This window comes from Aedes albopictus, chromosome 2, assembly GCF_035046485.1.
Source record: "Aedes albopictus strain Foshan chromosome 2, AalbF5, whole genome shotgun sequence".
Classification (NCBI taxonomy): domain Eukaryota; kingdom Metazoa; phylum Arthropoda; class Insecta; order Diptera; family Culicidae; genus Aedes; species Aedes albopictus.
In genome coordinates, this window is record NC_085137.1 from 400,170,941 (window position 1) to 400,196,199 (window position 25,259).

The 25,259-nt window shown below is 40.9% G+C and overlaps 1 protein-coding gene across 1 annotated transcript in view; it reads left to right on the plus strand.

Annotated features, from left to right (window-relative positions):
* The first annotated feature begins 2,376 nt into the window (after nucleotides 1-2,376).
* LOC134288434 (UDP-N-acetylglucosamine--peptide N-acetylglucosaminyltransferase 110 kDa subunit) overlaps nucleotides 2,377-25,259 on the plus strand; it is a 32,553-nt gene continuing 9,670 nt past the window's right edge. Inside the window, exons 1-2 of the mRNA XM_062853300.1 lie at nucleotides 2,377-2,647; nucleotides 19,052-21,154. Of these exons, the coding sequence (XP_062709284.1) occupies nucleotides 2,520-2,647; nucleotides 19,052-21,154 (2,231 nt within the window). The 5' untranslated portion in view covers nucleotides 2,377-2,519. The remainder of the gene's footprint in view (nucleotides 2,648-19,051; nucleotides 21,155-25,259) is intronic.

Here is a 25,259-nt window from a genome sequence, read left to right on the forward strand (position 1 = left end):
AAAAGTGTGTTGTATGTTGAAACTGAAGCTGTTAGTCAATTATCTTTATATGGTATATGATTGATCAATCTCCGGATTGTAAGTTCAAACCCACATCACAACAAAAAATTAACAAAAAAGTGCCACCTAACACCAGCTGTAATAATATGGAAGGACGATGAAGCGGGGAAGCAGGCTGATTTTTGTTTTGTTTTTTTGCTCGACGAGGCGTTACGCTTTTTTGACATTTCGTCACGACGTTCCTGAAGGGGTAGCACTAAGACAGCCCGTTATTTTGCCAAAACCTGCTGTGAGGTAGCACTATATGTGCATATACGCTAATCAGCATTAAATGCCTTGTCGTAAAGGCTACTATAATGCTGGAGGAATGCTAATTTAAATGCTTACTGGTTACTTGGGAAAAATAACTTTTTGCTACTCCGTCATATAGGCATGGAGTGTGCAACAATAGGCGAGTTTTTAGCCGTGCAACAATTGGCAAATTACCCTAATATCTATTTTTATACTTGCCTTTTTGGTATCGTAACGGCCTACTTTTCTTCACTAAATCAAAGAGTTGCATTATTGTTCATAATGCAACTCATTTGGGTTGCATAAATAACTATTACAAGTCTCCACAGAAGCCCGTTAGAGAAGTCCTTGATTTTAACTATATGAATCTCATTTACCATATTGATGCCATAGTTTGATTGTCGTACGTTTTGCTGACAGTTATTTTGATTTGTTATTCGTTCTGTTCGTGTCGTTGTCTACCTCAACAAGTCATAAATTTTAAGCTTGAAGAACTTTTTAACAATAAAAGGCACCCCATTTTTTGTTGTGACTACTTTAGTAAGCCCCACATTATTAGCGTGGTTCAAAATACCACATGAGCATGAGATGACCGTACAAATCGTAGTCGCTACTCCGTTACTGACCAGAACAGTCAACATTGTACAGGGAATTAAAAGGATAGGGCCTGGGTGTAGCTATCCATTCTCAATGTGCAATTTTGAAAGTTCAAAACTTTAGGGTATCGCGCCACTTGGGCGTTGGCTTCTATATTCGTCTGTTTTCCACTATAACTCAGTCAATTTTGAACCAATTGACTTGAAATGTTGTACACTGGTAGATACTATACCTATCTCACTACATTCCAAAAGTTGTGTCAATTGGTTCAAATTTGACTGAGTTATAGTGGAAAACAGACGAATATAGAAGCCACCGCCCAAGTAGCGTGATTCCCTATATTGTCAGTTCCGGCGCCGGCCACGTCCTAACGGTCATCGGGAAAGAGTAGGAATGTTAGTGTGACATCCGCTGCTATTAGACACCGTGTATACCTACGCATTTCCACGGTTCAAAATACCACATGTAAAAAAGTTCGTTGGGCACCCTTTTCATTCCTTTCTATACGACGCCACTATGCTCTGGTCCAATCTTCAGCTAAATCCGTTAACATTTGGGCGGTGCAGCATGAGTGAATTTCTTAACATTTGTTTACTGCTGAAAATGTATGATCCCCTCAATCTAAAATACAATGACCCCACACCGATAAATCACCTTAATTTTGTACACTATTTATGAATTACCATGTTGATCAAATGAGTGATCCATAAACTGTGGTAATTTTTGCCGATTCATAAATTGTGGGGTCACTGTACCTTTCGCAAGAAAAAGGAAACGTTTTTTTTTCACCCGAGAGCATTTCGCTGATGCACTCATAAGATGATATGTCGCCAATATACCAGTCAGTCTGTGGGGGATTAGAAGCAACTGTTTTTGCGCAATGTATCAATGTCACCTGTTCACCTGCCGTTAACGGTCGACAGGCAGTCAGCATCCCGCCAGCGACATAATGCCATAGTGCTGTGGTTGGCAACCAACAGTTCGGTCCAATCTCGCGTTGGTTAAAGCCAAACCATGTAAAACACACAGACCGGGAAATGCCACTGCCAACGAAGTGTTAAATTGTTTTAATTGCTGTTTACAAACAATGCCACAAAGCGTCCGGCGACGCCACCATCGCATCCAAATCACAATCGCTTTGGTTGTTTAGCTAGAGAGGAAAACCAAGGACCGACAATCCCAGAAAATTAATGTAGCGATAGGAAATCATGCGGTTTGATGGCCAACGTGGTCGTCCTGCTGAATGCAATGCTCCGTGCGTGGACCGAGAAACTTTATAGTTCAAATGGGTTATGGTCAAGTACGGGGACGATGGATGGTTTGAGGTTCAGCATGTGCAGTAAACGCATCATGTTATCGACAAAAACACCACCCACGTTTAGGTGCACAAAGTGCAAATCCGTGATGCGTACGACGACGATGCAGGGAGTAGTGGAAACATACGGTGTTGATATGTAGGCCATCGCATAATACGAACCAGTCAGTCAGTGATAGCAACAGATAACTGCCAGCGAAGGGTGTGAAAAGGGGGAAAAGACCACAAAACCGCACTCATATCCGTCTACCAACCAACCAACACCTGCTCAACTGCACCAGGTCAGCAGGAGACTCACTCACCTGTTGCAGCAGCCATGGATTACCAGTGTATCGTGATCTACACCATCGTCAGGATAACACCATATCATCCGTACAACTCGCTCTCGGAGCTCGAAGCCGACCAACATGGATGCGTTGATTGGATTAAGTTCTACATAAAAAGGTTTGTCCCTTCAGAGTATAGTGCCTCTTTTGTTCGGAAATGACTCGTTCTTGTAGTGTAGAGTCTGTGATATTTATCTTACGAAAACATATGGCCTTTTTTCAATTTTTATGACTGGACGCTTATTTTTATATTTAAAGTCGCTCTGAATTCCTGATTGTAAGACTTACATCAGTAATATATTCTGAAAACTTATAAATGCATATATGTATAAATCTTATTAGATCCACACATATAAAACTAAGTTATTATCAATGTCCTAGATTGCCGGTGGACGCATAAATTTCGCATGTGCAAAAACAGACAATCGAGAAAATCGCGTCCAAAGTTCTAAAAATCGTGTTCTCGAATCGTGTTCTAACATCAACCAATGTTCAAAACACAGGAAATTTAGACGATAAATACCCCTCATGACAAAGAGATCAAAGCTGCCGAAAATATCCACTCATCGAAGTCATTCAGAGATGACTGTTTTTTTTTTGCCGCTTGATGGTTCTGGTAGCTTGCAAACATTTCTATTTCTGGTAATTTCACAGGAAACTTTTCTCTCTGCAAAACAACTTTGACTACGACAGCAACACGCTTAATATGAAGGAAGTAAATATTCCTCTATCGCATAACTTCGTCCAACTTTTTAAACTATTTAATATAGTATAAGATTTTAGTGAAATCTTCTTCTTTGTTACTTTTGGGGTATGATTCCTCCTTGAATTCTCCCGGAGATTTCTCCTGGAATTCTTACTGAGGTTGAATATGAATAGGAAATTCCTAATAGGATTCATCCTATTCCATTCAGAGATTCATCCTTCAGGAATTTCTTTTGGAATTCCTTCAGATATTCCTCAATAAGTTCCGTCTTAGATTTTTCCCTTCTAAAAATCTATCCTTCTAAAATACCTCCTGGGTTTCATTCACAATTTTGCCATGAGATTCTTTTGCGAAAAACTGCTAGGATTGCTTCAGAAATTTCTGCTGCATTCCTCCAAAAATAATGCTGGAAATTCTTCAGAAATTCCTCTTAAAATTCCTTTGAGGACTCCTCCAGATAGTCCATACATTTATAGAAACTTATCCAGGATTACTTCTAGAAATTTGCTCCAAGGCGTTCCTCTAAGGAATTCTCTAGAAACTTCTCTACGGATTCCTGAAGGAAATCCTGGAGGTATTTTTCCAGCAATTTCTGCTAGAATTCCTTCAAAATTTCATGCAGAATCCTCCTGGATTTTTATAAGAGGTTTATTCAAGGATTCTGTTAGGAATTCTTCCAGAGATTTTTCTACGCATTTATTCAGGTTTTCAGATTCATCAAGGAATTCCTGCGAACCCTTCTAAAACTCCTGCTAAATCTTTCTGGGATAAATCAAATACTATCTGTTGATGTTATTGGCGTTGAATGATCTATGTAAAATGCTAAAATTTGCCTATTTTTTTAACCCTCTATGTGCATTAGGGTCATTATGACCCCTAAACGTGCACTAGGTCAGCGAGGTGCGCGCAAGCTAATGCACGAAGAAGGTTAAAGATGCCTTAAGGAATTTTTCCTATCATTTATACTAGGATTTTTTTTTTTTTCAAAAGCTCTTGCTGGGATTCCTTAGGAAATTCCTCCTGGAAACCTTCCAGGAATTCTTCATAAGATTTCTCCAAACAATCAGTGATTCCTCCAGGTTTTTTTTCCAAACATACTCTCAGATTTCTTTTTTCAATTATTTCTCCAGAAATTTCCCCAGGATTTTTTCCAGGAATCGGTCTTAGTTTTCTCATTTAGTGTCGGCAACATGTTCGCTTGATGCAATTAGAGAGCTGTTTGGCTTATGTGGAATTATGGGAAAATTGAAGCCTCTTGTTAAGGTTGCCTTGTGGCATGCCAGCTTATGTCCTTCAAAAGAAGATTAAAATAATGTTAACAAGTCTATGGCTTGTGTAGTCTCTGATTTGCGGTCCGTACTTATACTACAATAGTTAGATATAATGAATCATACCTAGGTACTGACAATAATGGTATTTCATGTAGGTAGATACTACAACAGTTCCGATCAATCCGTGTATTGAATTACCGTAATCAATAAAATCAGTTACATTGTAATTTCTTCCGAGAAATTTCAACGTTTTGTAAAAAAAATTCGAAACGCCAAAATCGAAAACTTTGAATCCGTTGGGAAACTGATCAACCGATGAAATTTAATTCTTATATGGGAAAATGAGCTGAGCTGAGCTGAGCTTGAGCTGGGCTGAGCTGAGCTTGATTGACCGCCCGTAGATGCTACTCCAGTATCACCAGACCAGCTACACTCACACAAGGAACCAATGAGATATCTGCCGGGGACTAGCAGGCATCTTCAGTGTGTGAGCGTTGGCAATCTTCTATTTTTAGGCGACAATGGCGCCTGCTACGTCAGGTTGCAGGTCAATGTGGGGAAGGGTAAGGAAGTGATGATTGCAATCGTTTGTATCCACGTCTGATCGAATATATCTCTGCGCCAGCACAAATTCATGCGGATGTCGGAGTGTTGGTGGGACTAGGTTGGCAGAAGGTTCACACATTGAAGTGTAGATATCAGGGTAAGGTGATAGAAGTGTGTGTTTTTAGTATTCTGAAGATGTGCGGCACAGTTCGCTTGATTGCATAACTTTTAGGCGTTATCTAATAGGATTGAGACACTGTGCTATGAAAGTTTGGAAGGAAGGGAAACGGCTTCTTCAACCCGTTTCTGTTCTACACAGATCGAAAAAAGAGTGTAAAATTCTGTGACATATAATGCACATGATTGGAGCGTGGGATATCACAGAAGTTTACATGACATATCATGTAAAAGTCATAAAATATCATGTAAACTTCCATTATATGTCATGTAAATCAGCATGACTCTGAGTGTTTACATGGCATATAACACAAATTTACATGATATATCATGTAAACCATCATAACACTAAGTTTACATGACTAAAATGAAGTTTACATGACGTGTAAATCTCATTATTTTTATCTGTGTAGCGATGGCTATGGACATGTGAATATACATGAGTTGTATATGTAGAAAGCAGAGAGAATGTATATAAAAAGATACAAAGTAGGAGGAAAGGGACGGGCCAGGGATTGAACCCAGGACCTTCTGCATATAAATCAGAAGCGGTAGCCACTAGACCACCAAGCCCGTCTTCAATTCTTAGATGGGAAAATGATTGAACAAACTCATTTTGATGATGCTGAATCTGAAAAAGGTTGTACAATTCATGCATCTGGTTTATTCGTATGTAAATAAATGAAATAAAATTCGGTTGCAAAATGCCCCCCATTGAAGCCTAAAGGTAGGCAATTTCCTTGTGAATTGTGAATTTTCAAATTGTATTCAAATCTAGGTTCAATTGATTGAAAGAGTTTTCAACTTTACCCCGCTGATTAGCCAGAAATTTGCTCTGGCAAGGGTTTTAGATGGTCAATGATACCTTTGGAGGGGGGTTTTAACCCTTACCAACTGCACCGATGAAACACATGCGACCGAACCGAGCTCTTGACGCATACTAAAAAGATTGATTGATTGATTTATCTTTATCTGAGAGACTTTCAGCCCTTGGCTGGTTCGTCTCTATACTAAAAAGACACCTCAGTTTACACCACATCGTGCTCCAGGACAGACGTACTTCTATCGTGCAGTGATATAAGCGTATTGTGTGGAAAAGTGTTGTAGCGGAACAATGGAGCGCACCATTGCGTAGCGCTATTGTTTCCGAATTAGTTCACATCAAATTGAGGTTAAGTTAGACTCAATCACGTGGTACAAATGGCGGATGCAAAAGTTCGAGTTAACACGCTGAAATTTGCTTTCGGTCGTGGCTCGTCGGAACCAACGGACGCGGAAATGTTCGAGTTCTGTCGGCAGCGACAGTTCAATCCGGAGGAAATCTACTCCATCCATAAGGAGAAGGATTCGATGGCGATCTATGTGAAGTTCAAAAGCGAAAGTTTTATGAAGAAGGTACTGCATAACATGCAGGCGGTTTTAACATTCAAGTACGCAGATGGGAAATCGGCAGACGTAACTGTATCGGAAGCGGACATTTCGTTCAAGTACATCAGGGTATTTAATCTTCCTCCGGAGATAGAGGATAGAGAAATCTATCAATCACTGTCCCCGTATGGCATAGTCAAGCAGCAGGTTCGTGAGAGGTATCATCCGAGCACGGGATTTCCTGTGTTCTCAACGGTGAGAGGACTGTATATGGAAGTCACGAAGGAGATTCCCCCTCAAGTAAGGGTGCGCCATTTCCAGGCCAGGATTTATTATGAGGGGATGATTAACAAGTGCTTCATTTGTAAGAGTGCGGATCATATCAAGGCAAATTGTCCCAGAAGGAATGCTACGCAGAACTCGTCTTCCGTTCAAGGAAGGCTATACAGCGATATTGTGGAAGCCCGCGATCTTCGTCCAAGTTTCGCCAAACGTGTGGAGGACAAGCAACTCGAATGTCAAATGACGGTGTTGAAGAAGCAATCAGGGGCTGCTGAATCACAACAGGAACCGTGTGGATCGGGTACAGATACCGTAGGGCTATCTGGGGAAGCCATCAGCGTTGTGGACGTTCCTCGGGTGCAGCCGGCCTTAGTTTCGGAGGCTCAGGAATCATCACCACGGATATCAGCATCAGGTTCGGAACAACGTGAGTTAACTGAACCGGTTTCGGACGAATCAACGCGACAGGAGGAGCCTTTCATTGAGCAAAAAGTGAAAAAACGCGGGAGAAAGAAGACCCGCGGGGAAAGAGGTGAGTCATCCAACGAATCTGAATCAGAACCAGTAATCATCGTTCCAGCCAGCGTCTCCTTATTGGACGCCCAGCAAGTGAGGACGAGAAGTAGAAGCAAGCAGCCACGGATCGCACAAGACTCATTGTCACCCCCATCGACGGTACACAAAAAGCACAACAAAGCCAGCCCGTCCTTGACCGATAGCGACAATAGTTTAACTACCATCCCTGATCCGACTCTCAGCAAGGGTAGCTACCGGATTGCATCGTACGAATGGATCGACAACGAGAATGAACGACGACTACTAATAGAAGAGGATAAGCAAAGAATAGCTGAAGCCATCGGTACTCCGTTGAATCAGATGAACTTTTACCATGATTGATTTTTTGTGTTTTAGATTTTATTTCGTTGTAGACCATAAAACTAAATTTTATTATTTTATTTTATTGTAAATGTATTATACTGAATTCGGCTCCGTAAAGTGCTACGCACGCCTGAGCCTTTAAATAAACGAACTAAGAAAAAAAAAATAAAAAGACACCTGCATATTCGGTTCGGTGTTTTAGGTACAGTCGAATCTCCTATTACTATAGCTTCATCTTATACTTAAAATTAACTAAATTGGTTAGAAGACAGTCTAGAAAACGCCGTGGGCATAAAGTGAGTGGCAGCGTCTAATAGGACCCGACTATATGCAGAGTGCGAGATTAAGTATCGGTACTATAAAAAAACGATTCGCTCTCGCTTGTATAATTAAAAGGCACAACCGCGAGCATGTTGAGAGGTTTGCATCTAAGCCAAAAGAGAGATAGAATTAATCACCTGTTCTGCGGCTTAGTTGGTTAAAATGCCGGTCTAGCAAATACGGAGTCGTGGGTTCGAGTCCCACCAGAAAGAGATTTTTTTCTACTGTCCCAACTGGGACTTGGCCTGTCTCTCTTCAGCTTAGCGTTCTTTGAGCACTTCCACAGTTATTAAATTGAAGGGCATTCTTTGCATGACATTGCACAATGGTCCGAATCTACGTTTTAGCAGGAAAAAAATCCGTATCTCTGTTTTCGTTAATTTTAGGCGTTTGGTGTCTTCAGAGAAGTTGTTTGCATTTGTTTGCTGCATCTTTTCCAAAACTTTTTGATTAGGGTGGTCCACGTCCTAACTCAAATCTGGAAAAGATTTTTTTAATTTTAAGTCATACGCGATCGAGTTCTTCAGAAAAGTTGTAGGCAATGCTATTTCGAGCAACTTTGCTGAATACGCCATTTATCTAACTCTTAATTTGAACATAGTAGGTCAATTTTAAGTTTTGACTTAGGGTGAGCCCCCCAAAAACGGTTTTTTCGCAATAACTTTTTTATTTGATTTTTTTCGAAGATGTGAGCTTCGGAGCATTTGAAGAGCAAGTAATGACGCATATTTGTTCTGAACATTGCATGTTGCTAGGTCTTGTCATTCATATGTTATGGGCAATTTTGACTTAAAAACAACGATGTCTTCAAATGCTTATATCTCATGGAACTGGTAAAATAAAAAAAGTTTTTTAAGCGGCATTTGGAAGGTCACATATAAAGCCAAATTTGGAGCAAATATTACAAGAACGTTATTTTTTAAATTGGAATAAATCGACTCCAAAAATCCCCTTAAAAAATCGAAAAACTACTTATAACTCATACAATTTTAAAGATAGAGTCAAACTGTCTTCGGGCAAAATGTGGGTTTTCACTATACCTAAAAGTTTCCCATACACGACTTTTTTGTAAAACGTGAAACAAAAGCTTGAAATTGATAATTTGTTTTTAAAGAATATAATCGTTCTGATTTCCTAGAAAAACATAGCATGTACCCCTAAGAATCAAATTATCAATTTCAAGCTTTTGTTTCACGTTTTGCAAAAACATGGTGTATGGAAAACTTGTAGGCATGGTAAAAACCTACATTTTTTCCGAAGACAGTTTGACCGGATCCGCGATTCATAGCCTTAGCCAACTGGAGACCCCAGTTGAGATTTCCGTCACCTATACGCAGCTTGTTCCTAATGGTGTTATTTTGATGGTGTTTTGTGTTCTATTTCAGGTCGGTTAAGGATCTTCTCGTACCGTGACTGTACCTAATTCCGTTCACTTAAGGCGGTGAACTAAGTCTAATAGCTGTAGAAAATACATGTTCTGCATTTAGTGACTGTAATTGTGCAACGCTGTTCCATTATGTCTCTATACTGCTAGAAAAATATAATCAAGGTTGCAAGCACTCCACTTTTTTTGAAAATGGCCGCTATTTAGAAAAAGTTGTTGTTCCTTATTCCAATCAGTATGATCCTAATTCCGTTCACTTGTGTTCCTAATTCCGGTCACTCCAAGTAATTATCAAGTTGACAAAATAATCATATTATCATAGGTTGTTATAGTTATATTTATATTTTATATGTCGAAATATATTTATTTACTTATCAAAACATGTTAGTTCTATAATAATTTGAAGTAATAACATTGGATTGTTTTAATGTTGTTGCGTTTTTGAGAGCTTTCTGGGAAAACTACAAAATTTCACCAGACTGAAGCAGTGTCGAATGTCGCGTCAAAGTCGGGTCAAATTTTATGGAATGTTGGACCAATGTTGGGCCCACATCGCAAAACTGTTGGGTCTATGTTGGGTTTGGAGACCAAAATAAAAACAGGTCAATGATAGGTTTATGTCGGGTTTGACGTCATCTATAAATTTTAAACCTACGACACCACAATTTATGCTTGCTAGCTGGGATTACCAATAAATGATATGAACCAAACATCAATCGTCTGGGAGCCTTGACTGATGCTGGAGTTGGTTGTATCGATTGTACTGCAGATTTTTTCATAGTTTCCTTTGGATTTATATGGTGATTGGAATTAGGAGCAAGTACAACCTGTAGTATCCTAATTCCGGTCATGTGCCTCTTTCATTTCTAGCTTCAAGAGTCTTCTTCGAAAAGTTGATTCGATGTTAAATTTATAAAAACATGTCCTTTATTGTTCTGCTTTAATGCTATTTTGATTGATTTTGTTAATATTTCAATGAAAATACATTAAATGTATAAATTGATGCAATTCACAGGTCCGCAAAAGAAAAAAAGTAGAATGGCGGCCGATTGAAAAATTAATGGCATTTAATGTATTTTCACATTAATACACAAGAAACCCTTTAACTTTTTGATTATATTCTGGCGTAGACATACTTATTGAAAATTACAAAGATCAATTTGCTAAAGATTTGCGAAAATTTCGGCAAATACTCGGTGCTTTGATTCGTGTGAACGGAATTAGGAGCTGATTGGAATTAGGCGCGGTCACGGTATTATAAATTCCTTGTCTGCTACACGATTTACGAATTCAATTGCCCATAGATGAAACACAGGTTTGGTTCCATTGGGACTTGACGTCAAAAACATAACAGTGTAACGTTGTATGTTTTCCAGCTGTTCATTATATTACAATTAATTAAATTTATTACGAGCATCCCGGTTTCAAATTCTATGTACATTGTAAAAGGCTTCCTCTCAAAGTTTACTACAAACAATTAAGCTCTGCGGGTAACATCCCGTACACATCTTCCACTTCCTGTGGACTGGGTAACCGCATACTACCTGAGTCTGTACCTCCTGTTGCTATTATTATTCACTTCGTCCTGCTTGAAAGCAGCAAAAGTATAACGTTTCACTTGAGCTGAGAGACTTCTTCCCTTTCCCCAATTCGTCTCATATTATATTCTTCCAATAACAGATCACCTTCTTCGAGAAACTGTCATGACAGCTCACACCCCTTCTAAGTGCTGATGCTGACTGAACCCAGGGACCCTTCGCTGTCAGAGCCCCGCCAGGTCGTCCTTTTGTTGGCAAAAGGGTTCGGTTTGGAATAATTCTATAGGCCACTGTCAATAAATGCTATTTTTAGAGAGCATCATGCTTTCGATGCGACGACGTTCAATAATATGGGTCGGGCTCGGGCACGGGTCCTCCCCAACCGCAACCCTTTCGGTACTCGTCCGTCGTCGTTCCAAAAGTTTTTTGTTCGCATACATCCGACCGCGGATCGAGTACCACCACCATCTGACGAGCTTTTTATTGCTCTTCACGTCCGGGTTTCTCGCTTCTAAACCCGGTCGACACGTGAAAACAGCGCACAACAGCACTTCTTTTTTTTTATTCGATGAAGCAATTTTTGATTGCTCGCCAAAAATCGAATTACTAAGCACCCCGGCCAACATAGCACTTCCTTTGGTATCTACATGATGGGTCTTTCGCTTCCCTCGAGGTAAATCTTCTGCGTTTGCGATTACATCTAGGGAGGGACGATGGCTTCGTCATCATCGTGCTCCCATGCTGCTGGATAAAAAGGAATGACGATGTTTCGGTTGCTTTGGTACTCGCATTATCGTTGAAGTACTCCTACCACCAGCCAAGTGTCCTCTTGTCATTCCCGGAAACAATTTCCGGCAATTCCACGCTTTTCCTTTTCTAAGTCTCATTCGATGGTTTCCGACCGTGAAAAAAAATTGTGTTCCTGCTTTATGTGCCATATGGAAAAGCCAGATGTGGACTAAGATACGAGAGTAAGAATGCCCAGTTAGGGAACGTTTGAAAATTACTGAATATTTACTTGCACAAATCGAGGATAAAGTTACATATATGAATATATCCATCGCCATTACAGATGTCGCTACTTTCTTTAATAACATGGACCCACTCATCTACTCATCCCTGGCAAGCATTTTTGATTAAATTTAATGCTGTCCTGGAAAAATACTGGAAAACATGTAATTAGAAGGCACTAATTGTTCTAATTGGCAAATTTAGAGATGAAATTTGAGAAAAAAAAATCGCGTTCTGGTGGGATACGAACCCACGACTCCGTATTCGCTAGACCGGCGCTTTAACCAACTAAGCCACAGAACATGCTGTGATTCTTCGGAATAGAAAGTCCAACTGACTCCGAAGCCAAACCGTGAACACTCCTTTTCCACAAACCCATCGCTCTTGTGGCTTAGATGCCAATCCACAACACACTCGCGTTTGTGTCTACTAACTACAAGTGAGAGCAAATTTCATCTCTCAATTTGCCAATTAGCATTATTTTGTGCCTTCTTGTTACAAGTTTCTTCTGTATGTTTCAGACGTAACAGCAAATCTGGTAAAATGCCAGTAAAGGGCAACATGTATCATTGTATTGAATCCTATCATCAATTTAGAAAGAATCCAGAACTGAAACAGTTTTTAATAGATGACAGGATGGTAAAAATTGCGAATATTTAATAGATGTTTGGTTATATAATAATCTATTGTACAAAGAAGTAATCGGAAAGATCTCACCAAGTTCTATGTCGTCGGACGATCGCACCCCCGTCTCAATTTCTTTATTTGCTAACCGCACCAGTCCTCCTAAAACTCATTCTAGGATTTTTCAGGGATTCTTACCGGGATTTTTTCCGAAATTCCTTCAGTGGTTTCTCCAGGGATTCCTTTCGGCATTAATTCGGATGTTCCTTCCTCAATTTGTTTAGTGATTATTTTGGGATTTCTTTGTAGATTCTTTTAATGATTCCTTCTGGGAATCTTCCCGGGACTCTCTTAAAGATTTCTACTTTGAATTCTGCCTGCAGTATCTTTCAGGGATTTCTCTCGGGATTTCTCCAGACATTCCTGTCGAGGTTTCTACAGATATTTCTTCCGGGTTTCCCGTAAGGCTTTCTCCCGAAATTCCTACAACAATTTCTCTAAAATTCCTTTTTAGTTATTCCTTCAGGATTCTTTCATGGATTTCAGCCGGGATTCCTCCAGGATATTCAAGGATTCTCGAGCGAGAGTATGAGAGTATTACTCCTAGATTTTTAAGGATTCCTTCAGCGACTTCTCCCGAGCTACCTACATGGATTCCTTCCGGCATTTATTTAAGACTATAGCCCAGGCTTTGAGTCCTCCCGGGATTAGTCCATTAATTTCTCACGGATTTCATGAAATCTTTCTGAGATTCTTTCAATGATTTCTCCAGGAATCCTTTCGGGATTACTTCAGAGCTTGTTCCATGGATTCCTCTCAGAATTAATTCTTAGATTTCTCATGGATTTTTTTTTCAGTGACTCCTTCCGGGATTCTTTCCGGGTCTTTTCCAAAGTTGTCGGGATTCTTTCAGAAATTCCTTCCGTGGTAGTTGCACAGTTAACAAAGATCTAACGTTGCACAAATTATCTCTCGAAACTTTTATAAGAATTATATTCTTACACAGCTTTCGAGAGAACATTTGTACTAGCTTGGATGCTTGTTGGACTACCACAGTTAATAACTGACACATTTCTATTTTTCGAGTAATTAATGACGGGCTTGGTGGTCTAGTGGCTACCGCTTCTGATTCGTATGCAGAAGGTCATGGGTTCAATCCCTGGCCCGTCCTTTTCATCCTACTTTGTATCTTTCTATCCACTTTCTCTCGCTCTCTCTTCTCTACATATACAACTCATGTATATTCATATGTTCATAGCCATCGCTAGAACCAGAAAAGAATTGAAAAAAGTCGTTTCCCTCCCTTCCAACTTCCACTCACAGCACAGTGTATATATAACGCCTATAAGTTATGCAACCAAAGCGTGCTGTGCCGTTTGACCTTATTCACCTTATTCACCACACAATCTATCACGAACACTATAAATAAAGGACCCATTAGACTGTTTGCTATGATGACAAATATTTGACCAAACAAGCCCAACATATGACCAACGCAACGTGAATCATGGCAACCTTGGATAAATGTCGGGCTTCAATGGCAAATATTTGTCATAATGACAAACAGTCTAATGACACCTTAACCCTATCCATGGATCGCATCACCGACCCAACGGTGACTCCCAGATCTCCCATCCTTTCTGTCTAACAAATACCCCAGTCCGTGCTGGTTGTGGGGACGCAGAGTGCTCTCGGTCTCTAGTAGCAACAACCAGTACACTCTAACATTCCTTTCCCTTCCCAGCTGACTATAAGGACTTGGCCGGCGCCGTTATTGATCAAATATGCATGAGCTGCTAAAATTGCACTTTGAGAATAAGTGGAATGTCCCAGCCCCTTATTCAGTTGGATCTCAGTGCAACTGGTACCGGTTCAGATCAATCACGGAGGAGCAACCATTGACATGTATAGTCAGAATTGATCGTTTCGACACATTTCTATTTTTCGAGTAACAGTTACAAAGATATTTATGCCCAGAAATGTGTAGAATAACTCATCATTCTTAGAAAAATGTGACGATAATCTGTAAGTCAATATTCTGGATGCTTAGCGGAAATTGTAGAACATGTGTTTCTCAAACATGTTTGATTTTGCAACCTCGTGAAGTAAAAAATAGTTATTTATGTGACGAGTTGCAAAAAGTTGTTTTTGCATTTGTCATTTTTCAAATTCTTTCTGGAGTTTCTACGGGAATTGCTTGCGAAATGAAAATCCCTCTGGGACTCGTCCAAGAACTTCTCCAGCAATTTCTTCTAGAATTCCCCCAGAATTTCTTTGAATTCGCGCAGGAGTTCCATTTGGAACTTTGATTTTCTTACTTACATTGACATTCTTCTGGGAATCCTCCAAGAGCATCCTCCGGGAATCCTCCAGGAATTCCTCCTGTGAATTTTTCCGTACTTCTTTCTGAGAATGTTCCAAGAATTCCTTCTTAGAATTCTCCTGTATTTTTTTTTCTAAAAATATTGATATTACTTATATAAATATTCAAGATTTTTTTTTTCTAGAAATTCTTCAGGAGATCATGGAGAAATTCATGGAACTTTTTGATAGGATTCTTTCGTAGGGGTCTTCTGGGAATTTTCCAAAAGTTGGCAGAGGAAGCTCTCAGTTAATAACTGTGGAAGTGCTCATAGAACACTGAGCTGAGAAGCAGGCTTAGTCCCAGTGAGGACGTTACGCCAAGAAGAGGAGAGGGGAGATGTGGTTTATCGGCGACCTCAAAGCGATCACACGCTTAAATTTTATCCTATGCCGAAATTGTCTATTGTTGTTATTCTCTCTCTTTTTTTTTTGTTTTCCTCCCCTGTTGGGGAAATTAAGCCACTGCGTCCAATAGGCTGAACTTTTGTGGCATATTCTCTTACGTGGAATACAGGACGATGAACACCACCAAACGTATGCAAGTCTTTCTCGTCACAATAAATTTCGTTTGGCGCTGTCCATAAACTACGTAGACCCAATTTTGGCTATCTCAGACCTCCCCCCTCGTAGACTTTTGTTCAAACAAAATTTTGGAAATTTGTATGGACCGTAGGCTTTGGCCAGGACCCCCTCTCCCCCTAATAGTCTACGTAGTTTATAGACAGGTCCTTTCCATATACACTGGAGTGTAGAATTAGCAACTAGTTAAAATACACAAAAATAAAAACAAAACTTTCCATATACACTTCGCATGGAACATTGAAGTAACATTCATTAGGTATTTGTAGTTAAGCTTTGTTGTTGGGAGATGTGTTGAACACACTGGAACGTCTCGAATAGTAACAAAAAATTGATATTTGCATTTATGAAAATTCTTACTACATATAGGGTAAGTGTTCCAATTATGGTTATAGTAATGATTATTCCCCATAGTTGATTTTCACCCTTTAACGATGTAAATCGACAAGAAAAAATTTGTGAACAGATCACGTTCACAAAAAAAAAAGGTTGCACTCATTTAAACTCACATTTTGCTCAAATTACACAAGTTTACAAAATAAAATGAAAGTCGTGAACTTCTGTCAACGACCAAAATTTTTGAAGCACAATTTAGTGCTGATTTCGAAACCGACCTTCAAAAAATTTAAAGTAGAACAGTTTTTGAGTTTTAGCTCAATATCGAGTTTGGTAACCTTTCAAAATATGTAATTTACTAAAATTCAAATATATTGCGTTTTGTTCAACCAATTTTAAATCTTTTTCCATAAATTGAAAGCTGAATACAATACCATTCAATCATCTGAATACAGGTTTTGCGTCAGATTGATGAAATTCAATATATTGGCGAGTTTTAGGGATGATCTTCTTAAATTTTAGCAAAATTCCCGAAAATTTTTAAAGAAATGTATTTTTTTCAATAAGAAAAAACTAACTTAAAAATTCTTTCTCGACGTTTGTTTGACGTATCATATGTAGGCGAATTACAGTAAAAATTTCAGCTCAATCGGAGCATTGATTACGGAGAATGAAATGTGTGAAGGGAGCAACTTTGCTTAAAAATAGAACAAATATCGATTTCAAACCATCAACCTTGTATGGAAAGTCGAAAAAAAATCCGCTCTACTGTAATTTTTTTCCTTCGCGTTTTCGAACTCAGGGCATGATTCTACACCAAAAATGATCATCAGCTTACCGAGTTCAAAAATGCTGTAAACTAGTGTTATGGTAGAAATTCATTTTTCTCAAAATTCGGGCTTCCTTGCACCCTTTTTCGCCATTTTTTTTCCTCCCCTGTTGGGGAAATTAAGCCACTGCGTCCAATAGGCTGAACTTTTGTGGCATGTCCCGTTTTGATATTCGCATCTAGCCAGCTAATTACCATGTGTCAAGTAATCAGCTACTGCCACGACGCGTCGTCTCCCAGTCAGGTGCAATGGAATTGATAAACTCCAAGACCTTCCCAAGTTTTGCAGACCACATCTCACTGGGTTGCAAGCAACCACTATTTGGAAATCTTTGCCTGCGCGTGTATAAAGCACCACAACTGCAAAGCAGATGTTCCGAGGTTTCACGTTTCATATTACAGAAACGACAGATATCACTCTGAATATGGCCAATATTTTTCAAGTGATACCTGCTCGGGCAGTGTCCAGTTACTAGGCCAGTGTATGTACATAGAGCTCTCTTGTTGAGCTCTAAGAGCTTTTTGGTTTTATAAGCATTTGGTGTTATAAATCGTTTTGACTGATTGCAATTTTTGACATCCATCCAATTGGATATCACCCTCTGCTCAGCCCAGCGTTTCAGGTCCATTTTAATTGTACAGTTTGATATACCACAGAATGGTTCTGGGCCAGCAAACTGTAAATTGTAACCACTTTTAGCAAGCTCGTCTGCCATTTCATTTCCTTCAATGCCACAGTGACCTGGAACCCAGTATAAGTTTACTGAATTCCCTTGACACAGCCTGCGCAGTGAAAGAATGCATTCCCAGACAAGCTTTGAAGTACATTTGTAAGCGCACAATGCTTTTAGTGCAGCTTGACTATCTGAGAAAATACAAATTTTTGCATATCTGTATTTTCTCTCAAGGCAGATATTTGCGCATTTCAAAATAGCAAGTATCTCTGCTTGAAACACCGTAGGATAGTGTCCCATCGCCACTGATATTTGTATTCCAGGGCCGTAGATTCCTGCTCCCGTTTTTATTGACTGATCCTTGACGAACAGTGGGACCTCCGACTTCCCAATCTGCACGAGTTGTTTCGTGCAACTTGTAAGGGAGCATCCATTTAGTACGTCACGCTAAAATTCGGATTTTCAGACCCCCCCTCCCCCCTTCGTACGGGGTTTTCCTATACTTAATACATTGCTTGTCACACTTTCACAAACCCCCCCTCCCCCCTAGGACCGTGACGTACTTAATGGATGGCCCCTAAGGAACATCATGGTTCTCCACAGGTTTCATCCAGTCTTTAATCATTTTCATTACTATTTCGGAAGTATTGTGAAATGCTCAGGTGACCTACAAGATCACCTGGCATAAACTTTTAAACTCGTTCAAGTCTCAGCAATTCCTTTTCTGCTTCTAATTGCACGTACTCGTGCAAAGGTAGCAGATTGAGAATCGCATCTAAAGCTTTTGATGGTGTGCTTCGCATCGCTCCTGTAACAGCAATGGACGCAAGACGTTGAATTTTCGCAAGCTTTGATTGCGTGGTAGCCATAGTGTACCAGTTATGGCTAATCCCATAAGGAATGCATGCAAATAGTGCGAAAAGGAACCGAAATTAAAAAATGTACAGTGACCCCACAATTTATGAATCGGCAAAAATGACCACAGTTTATGGATCACTCCATTTGATCAACATGGTGATTCATAAATAGTGTACAAAACTTAAGGTGATTCGTCGGTGTGGGGTCACTGTATTCATAACTGGTACAGGCAAGGGTACAAGGTTCCTATCATTGGCACACGCTGTAATAAATACTAAAAGTAGTTTTGGCTCCGTTTCTATATTTTTCCTGTAGAATATGGAACCAATCTATGTTTTAACATATTGATGACATTTGTTGGTCTTTTTGTTATTTTTGTACAAATAGTTTTCCTTAGGTAGTGCCATAATTGGTACAGGCACCCTAAAATGCATAAAACAAAACTCCTTGATCAAGGTGGAGCGGATCTGGTTGGATGGTTAGAACACTTGACTATCACGCCGAGGACCTGGGATCGAATCCCACTCCCGACAAACTTACAAAATGTGAGTTCTTCCTTCGGAAGGGAAGTAAAGCGTGGGTCCCGAGATGAACTAGCCCAGGGCTAAAAATCTCGTTAACACAGATAAAAAAACTCCTTGATCAACAGCAGATATGAAGCATGAAATACGAGATATCTGCAAGGTGGTTAACTGGCAGCTACAAAAAATATTACAACCCTACACATTCAAACGCCATCATTACATATTCTCCTTCCTTTACTCTTTCATTACAGAGCTGTCGCTGCATACCTCCGGGCGCTGAACCTATCCCCGTACAATGCGGTCGTTCACGGAAACTTGGCATGCGTGTACTACGAGCAGGGCCTCATCGATTTGGCCATCGACACATACCGGCGAGCGATCGAGCTGCAGCCGAACTTCCCGGATGCGTACTGCAATCTGGCCAATGCCCTCAAGGAAAAGGGCCAAGTCCAGGAGGCGGAAGATTGCTACAATACCGCGCTGCGTCTCTGCCCGAACCATGCCGATTCGCTGAACAATCTGGCCAACATCAAACGCGAGCAGGGCTACATCGAGGAAGCGACCCGGCTCTACCTGAAGGCGCTGGAGGTTTTCCCCGAATTCGCGGCTGCCCATTCCAATCTGGCATCGGTGCTGCAGCAACAGGGCAAACTGAATGAAGCTTTGCTCCACTACAAGGAAGCCATTCGCATTCAGCCGACGTTTGCCGACGCGTACTCCAACATGGGAAACACCCTGAAGGAGATGCAAGATGTGGCCGGAGCACTGCAGTGCTACACCCGCGCAATCCAGATTAATCCAGCATTTGCCGATGCTCACAGCAATCTGGCTAGCATTCATAAAGATTCCGGAAACATTCCGGATGCGATCCAGTCATACCGGACGGCGCTCAAGCTGAAACCGGACTTTCCAGATGCGTACTGCAATCTGGCACACTGTTTGCAGATTGTGTGCGACTGGACCGACTACGAGGCACGCATGAAAAAGCTGGTGGCGATTGTGGCGGACCAGTTGGACAAGAACCGACTGCCGTCGGTGCACCCGCACCACTCGATGCTGTATCCACTGTCGCACGATTTCCGCAAGGCCATTGCCGCCCGGCATGCAAATCTCTGCCTGGAAAAGATTCACATCCTGCACAAGCCGCCGTACAAATTCTCCCGGGAAACGAGTGGACGACTAAGGATTGGTTACGTCAGCAGCGACTTTGGAAACCACCCGACTTCACATCTCATGCAGTCCATCCCCGGCATGCATGACCGATCCCAAGTAGAGGTCTTTTGCTATGCTTTGAGCCCTGATGATGGAACCACGTTCCGAAGTAAGATATCACGCGAAGCAGAACATTTCATTGAGCTGTCACAGATCCCGTGCAACGGTAAGGCCGCCGATCGGATTCATGCCGACGGTATTCACATCCTGGTCAACATGAACGGTTACACTAAAGGAGCCCGGAACGAAATCTTCGCCCTACGACCCGCCCCTATTCAGGTCATGTGGCTAGGTTATCCCGGAACGAGTGGCGCCAGTTTCATGGATTACATCATAACCGACACAGTTACGTCCCCGATGGAACTAGCCGACCAGTACAGCGAAAAGCTGGCCTATATGCCCCACACATACTTCATCGGTGACCACCGACAAATGTTCCCTCATCTGAAGGAACGACTCATCGTAAGCGGCAAGCAGCAAAACAACCAACTGGTGGACAACGTCGCCGTCATCAACGCGACCGATCTGTCGCCGCTGGTGGAAAACACCGACGTGAAAACGGTCCGTGAGGTCGTCCTCGCACACAAACCCGTCGAAATTCAGCACAAAGTCGTAGAACTTCCAACCACAACCCCGGTCGAAACGATGATTGCTTCCGGGCAGATCCAGACCTCCCTGAACGGAGTCGTCGTACAAAACGGACTGGCAACTACACAAACCAACAACAAGGCAGCTACCGGCGAGGAAGTCCCACAGAACATCGTCGTGACGACCCGGCAGCAGTACGGCCTACCGGACGACGCCGTCGTCTACTGCAACTTCAACCAACTGTACAAAATCGATCCGCACACGTTGGCCTCCTGGGTGAACATCCTGAAGCATGTGCCGAACTCGGTGCTGTGGCTGTTGCGATTCCCCGCCGTCGGAGAGACCAACATCCAAGCGGCGGCACAGCAGCTGGGTCTGTCCCCGGGTAGGATAATCTTCTCGAACGTGGCCGCCAAGGAGGAGCACGTCCGGCGAGGTCAGCTGGCAGATGTCTGCCTGGATACGCCGCTGTGCAACGGACACACCACGTCCATGGATGTGCTATGGACCGGGACGCCGGTCGTTACGCTTCCCGCCGAAACGTTGGCATCAAGGTGAGTTTATTTCATGCATTTATTTTAGTATATTTTACGACTGAGTCCACAATTCTACGTCACATATTTCGGTTCGCTGCTGCTTCTCTCCAACCTTGGGATTCCCCCAGGAATTGGTCCAGGGATTCACTCGGGGATTCCATATGGGATTCTTTCAAGAACAACTCCATAATTTATCCAGGAAAACCTCAAAGAATTGTTAAAAGATTCCCTCATGAATTCTTTGTGAGATTGCTTCCGGGATTCCTTCTGAGGATCTTTCGGAAGGATTCCTTCAGAAATAGCTAGGGATTCATCTAGGAGTTCCTCCACGAATTATTTTTGGGATTTCTTCTGGACTATTTCAAGAATTCCTTCTGTGATTTCTCCAGTACTTCTTTCTGTGATTTCTTGGGATTTCTTCGGGAATTCTTTTTGGGGTTCCTTCACGGATTTCTCCAGGCCTGTGAAGAATTAGCCTAAGTAAAAATTCACGAATAAAAATAAATTAAAAAAAAATCTCCAGGAAATCCTTTTAGAGATTTATCCGGGGATTTCTACAGGAATTGCTCTGGCGATTCCTCCAGGGAATAAAAAAAAATCTTTCAAATTCCTTCGGAAATTCCTGAATAGATTCCTCCAGAAGTTTTTCAAGAGATCCCTCCCCAAACTACTCTAATTTCTTCAGAAATTCTTCCAAGAGTTCATCAAAGAATTCTCCTAGGGATTCCTCCCAGAAATTATCCAAAGACTCTATCAGGAATTCTTCCATGAATTCCTCAATGAACTACCCTAGAAATTTCTCCAAGAATTTCCCCAGACATTCCTCCGGAAATTCTTCCAAAATCTCTTCAAAGAATTCCTGTGGAAATTGCATTTCTCTAGGGATTCCTTCAAGGATTCCTTCAGATTTTTTTTTCTAGGAATTCCACCATGAGTTCCTCAAGGGATTTCTTCAGAATTTTTTTCCATGGATTCCTCCCATAATTCCTCTAGAGATTTTTACAGAAATAAATCCAGGGATTTCTCTAGGAATTCTTCTAGAGATTTTTCCAAGAATTCACTCAGAAGTTTCTCCAGGGATTCTTCCAGGAGTTTCACCACTGATATCATCCAAGAATTCCTCCAGGAATTTAATCCAGAAGTTTATCCAAGCACTCTTTCAGGAACTCTCCCAAGAATTCCTCCAGGAATTATCCGAGGAATTATTCGAAGAATTCTTCCTGGGATTCCTTCCAGAATTCCTCCAGGAACTCCTTCCGGTATTCCCCCAGGAATTCTTCCAAGATCTCTTCCAAGAATTCCTGTGGAAAATCTTTCAGAGATTCCTCCAGGATTTTCTCAAGGGATTCTTCCAGAAATTTCTTCAAAGACTCCCTTCAGATTTTTTTCAAGTAATTCATGCAGGAATTTCTCCAGGGATTCCTCCCGGAAAGTCACCACGGATTCCTTCACAAATTCCTCCAGGGATTCATCCAAGAATTTCTCCAGAGGTTTCTGCAATAAGTCCTTCTAGAATTCCTCTAGGATTTTATCCAAGAAATCCTCCAGGAATTTCTGCACGAAATTCTTCAGGATTGCCTTCAGAAATTACTCCAGGTAATCCGCTAGAAATTCTTCCGGATATTTCTCTAGGAATTCATGCAGGTATTCTTCCAGACATTTCTCCATAAACTCCTTCAGACATTCCTCCTGGAATTCTCCCAGGGATTTCTTCAGAAATTTCTTCAGAGATTCCGCCCAGAATTCCTCTAGGGATTACTGCAGGAGTACATCCTAGAATTCCTCCATTGATTCCTCCAAGAATTTGTCTTGGAATTCTATCGCGGATTTTTTTTTAAATTACTCCACGAGTTCATCCAAGATCTAGGCATTCCTCCAGGAATTTAATCCGGGATTTTATTCAGGGACTTATGAATTCTTCCAAGAGTTCCTCCAGGAATTACGCTAGGAATTCTTCAATGAACTCTTCCAGGAATTTTTAGAATAATTTCTCCAGGAAATCCCTCAGGGATTCCTTCAGAGATCCTCCATAGCTTCCTTTAGAAATTCACCCATGCATTCCTCCTACAATTCCTCCAGGCATTCCTTCGCGATTTCCTCCAGGCATTACTTCAGGAACTTCTCCCAGCATTCCTCTAGGAATTCTTCCAAGATCTCTATTAAGAATTCCTGTGAGATTTCTTCCAGAGATTCCTCCAGGAATAATTTCTCTAATTGCTTCAGATTTTTTTAAAGGAATTTCTCCAGGGATTCCTCTCGGATGCCCCCACGGATTCCTTCACGAGTTCCTCCAGAGATTTATCCAAGAATTTCTGTAGGGATTTCTAGAAATTCCTTCTGAATTTCCTCCGCCTTTCTCAAACTACCGTGCCATGCCCTAATACCGTGTGCCTCCTAATACCGTGTATTTGACAAAAAACTCAAATATTTTATTAAGTATATTATTTTTTTAACTGAGTAACTAGTTCAATCATTAGCATAATAAACCTTCTCAAGTTAGGCGTGATAAATTTGGCACATAATTACAAAAACAAGCAATTAAAAATATTTACAGAATGTGAGTGCAAAGTACCAATACACGGTATTAGGGCATAGTTCCTTTAGTGTTCCAAATACCGTGTTTCGGTTAAAACTTGCAAACTGAAAATATTATTGATACTTTTTACTTCATGAATCAATTGCACAAACCTCTAGGCAACGTTTGACGCACAGGTTCTTTTAAGTATGGACTTAGTATGATTGATATAGTGATGATTCAAAGGACCACCAATGTATGCGGCCCTCATACACGGTATTAGGAACAATGCTATGTTTTACAATTTTGATTTTAACAATGGATTAAACATTTGGAATTTCATTAATCATATTTATTATTCATATTACACACAATAAGCAATAATATAGCGTTTAAAAAATCAAGAAACATGCATTATTGATTTTTACAGGGCTCTTTGAAGTGAAGATCATCCTTAAGGTCACGGTATTAGGGCATCGCACGGTATAGGTCGTGACCTACTAGCCCCATAAGAAATACACGCGTCGGTAAAGAAGTTTGAGAAGCGCTGCTCTAGGATTTTATTCAGAAATTACTCCAGGAATTCCTCTTTAAATATCTCCAAATATTCCTCCAAGCTTTTCTCCAGGGATTGCTCCAGAAATTTCTCCAGGTATTTTTGCAGGAATACATCCAGAGATTTCTCTTGGAATTCCTCCACGAAGTTATCCAGAAATTGCACCAGAAATTCCTCTTAGAATTCTGTCGCAGATTTCTTCAAAAATTACTCCATGGTTTTTTCTAATATTTCCTCCTGGAACCCAGGGATTTCTCTAGGAATTCCTCCAGGCTTTTTTTTCGAATTTCTCCAGAAATTGATGCAGGAGCTCCTTCAAGAATTTATCCAGAAATTTCTCAGAGGATTCCTCCAGAAACTCCTCCAGGAATTCCTCCGGGAGTTCCTTCCAGAATATATCCTGAAATTTCACCAGGAGTCCCTTCAGAGATTCCTCCAGGAACATTCCTGCAGAAATTCTTGCAGGTATTCTCCCAGGAATTCCTCAAGGGTCTTGTTCGGAAATTTCTCCGGAATTCCTCTTGGAATTTCCCCAGCAATTCATCCAGGAATTCCTCCTGGAATTCCACTCCAGATTCCTTCACAAATTTCTACAGGGATTCTTCCAGGATTTTCTCCAATAATTCCACCAGGAATTTGTCCAGGATTTTCTCCAGGGATTCCTCCATGGGATTCTCCTGGAACTCCCTGGAGGATTCTTCAAAAATTTCTCCAGGGATTCATTCCGGAATTCCTGCAGGTTGTGTTTTGAATTACTTCTAAGTTTTCTAGAGGATAGAGGAATGACTCCAGTGATTTGTATTGAAATTCTCTAAGATCATTTAACAGGAAATTCTCCAAGAAGTCATCCAGAAATACATCTCGATTTTCTACTGGAGATCCTCTAGGAGTTCATCCACGGATTTATTCAGGAATTCGTCCATTAATTCCTTCGAGAATACATCCTGCAGCTCTTGCACAGAGACTCCTCAGAAATCCTTCATGCCATTCTTTCAGTAATATATCCTGATATTATTTTCTTTCTCCAAGATATCCTTCAAGAAGTTATCCAT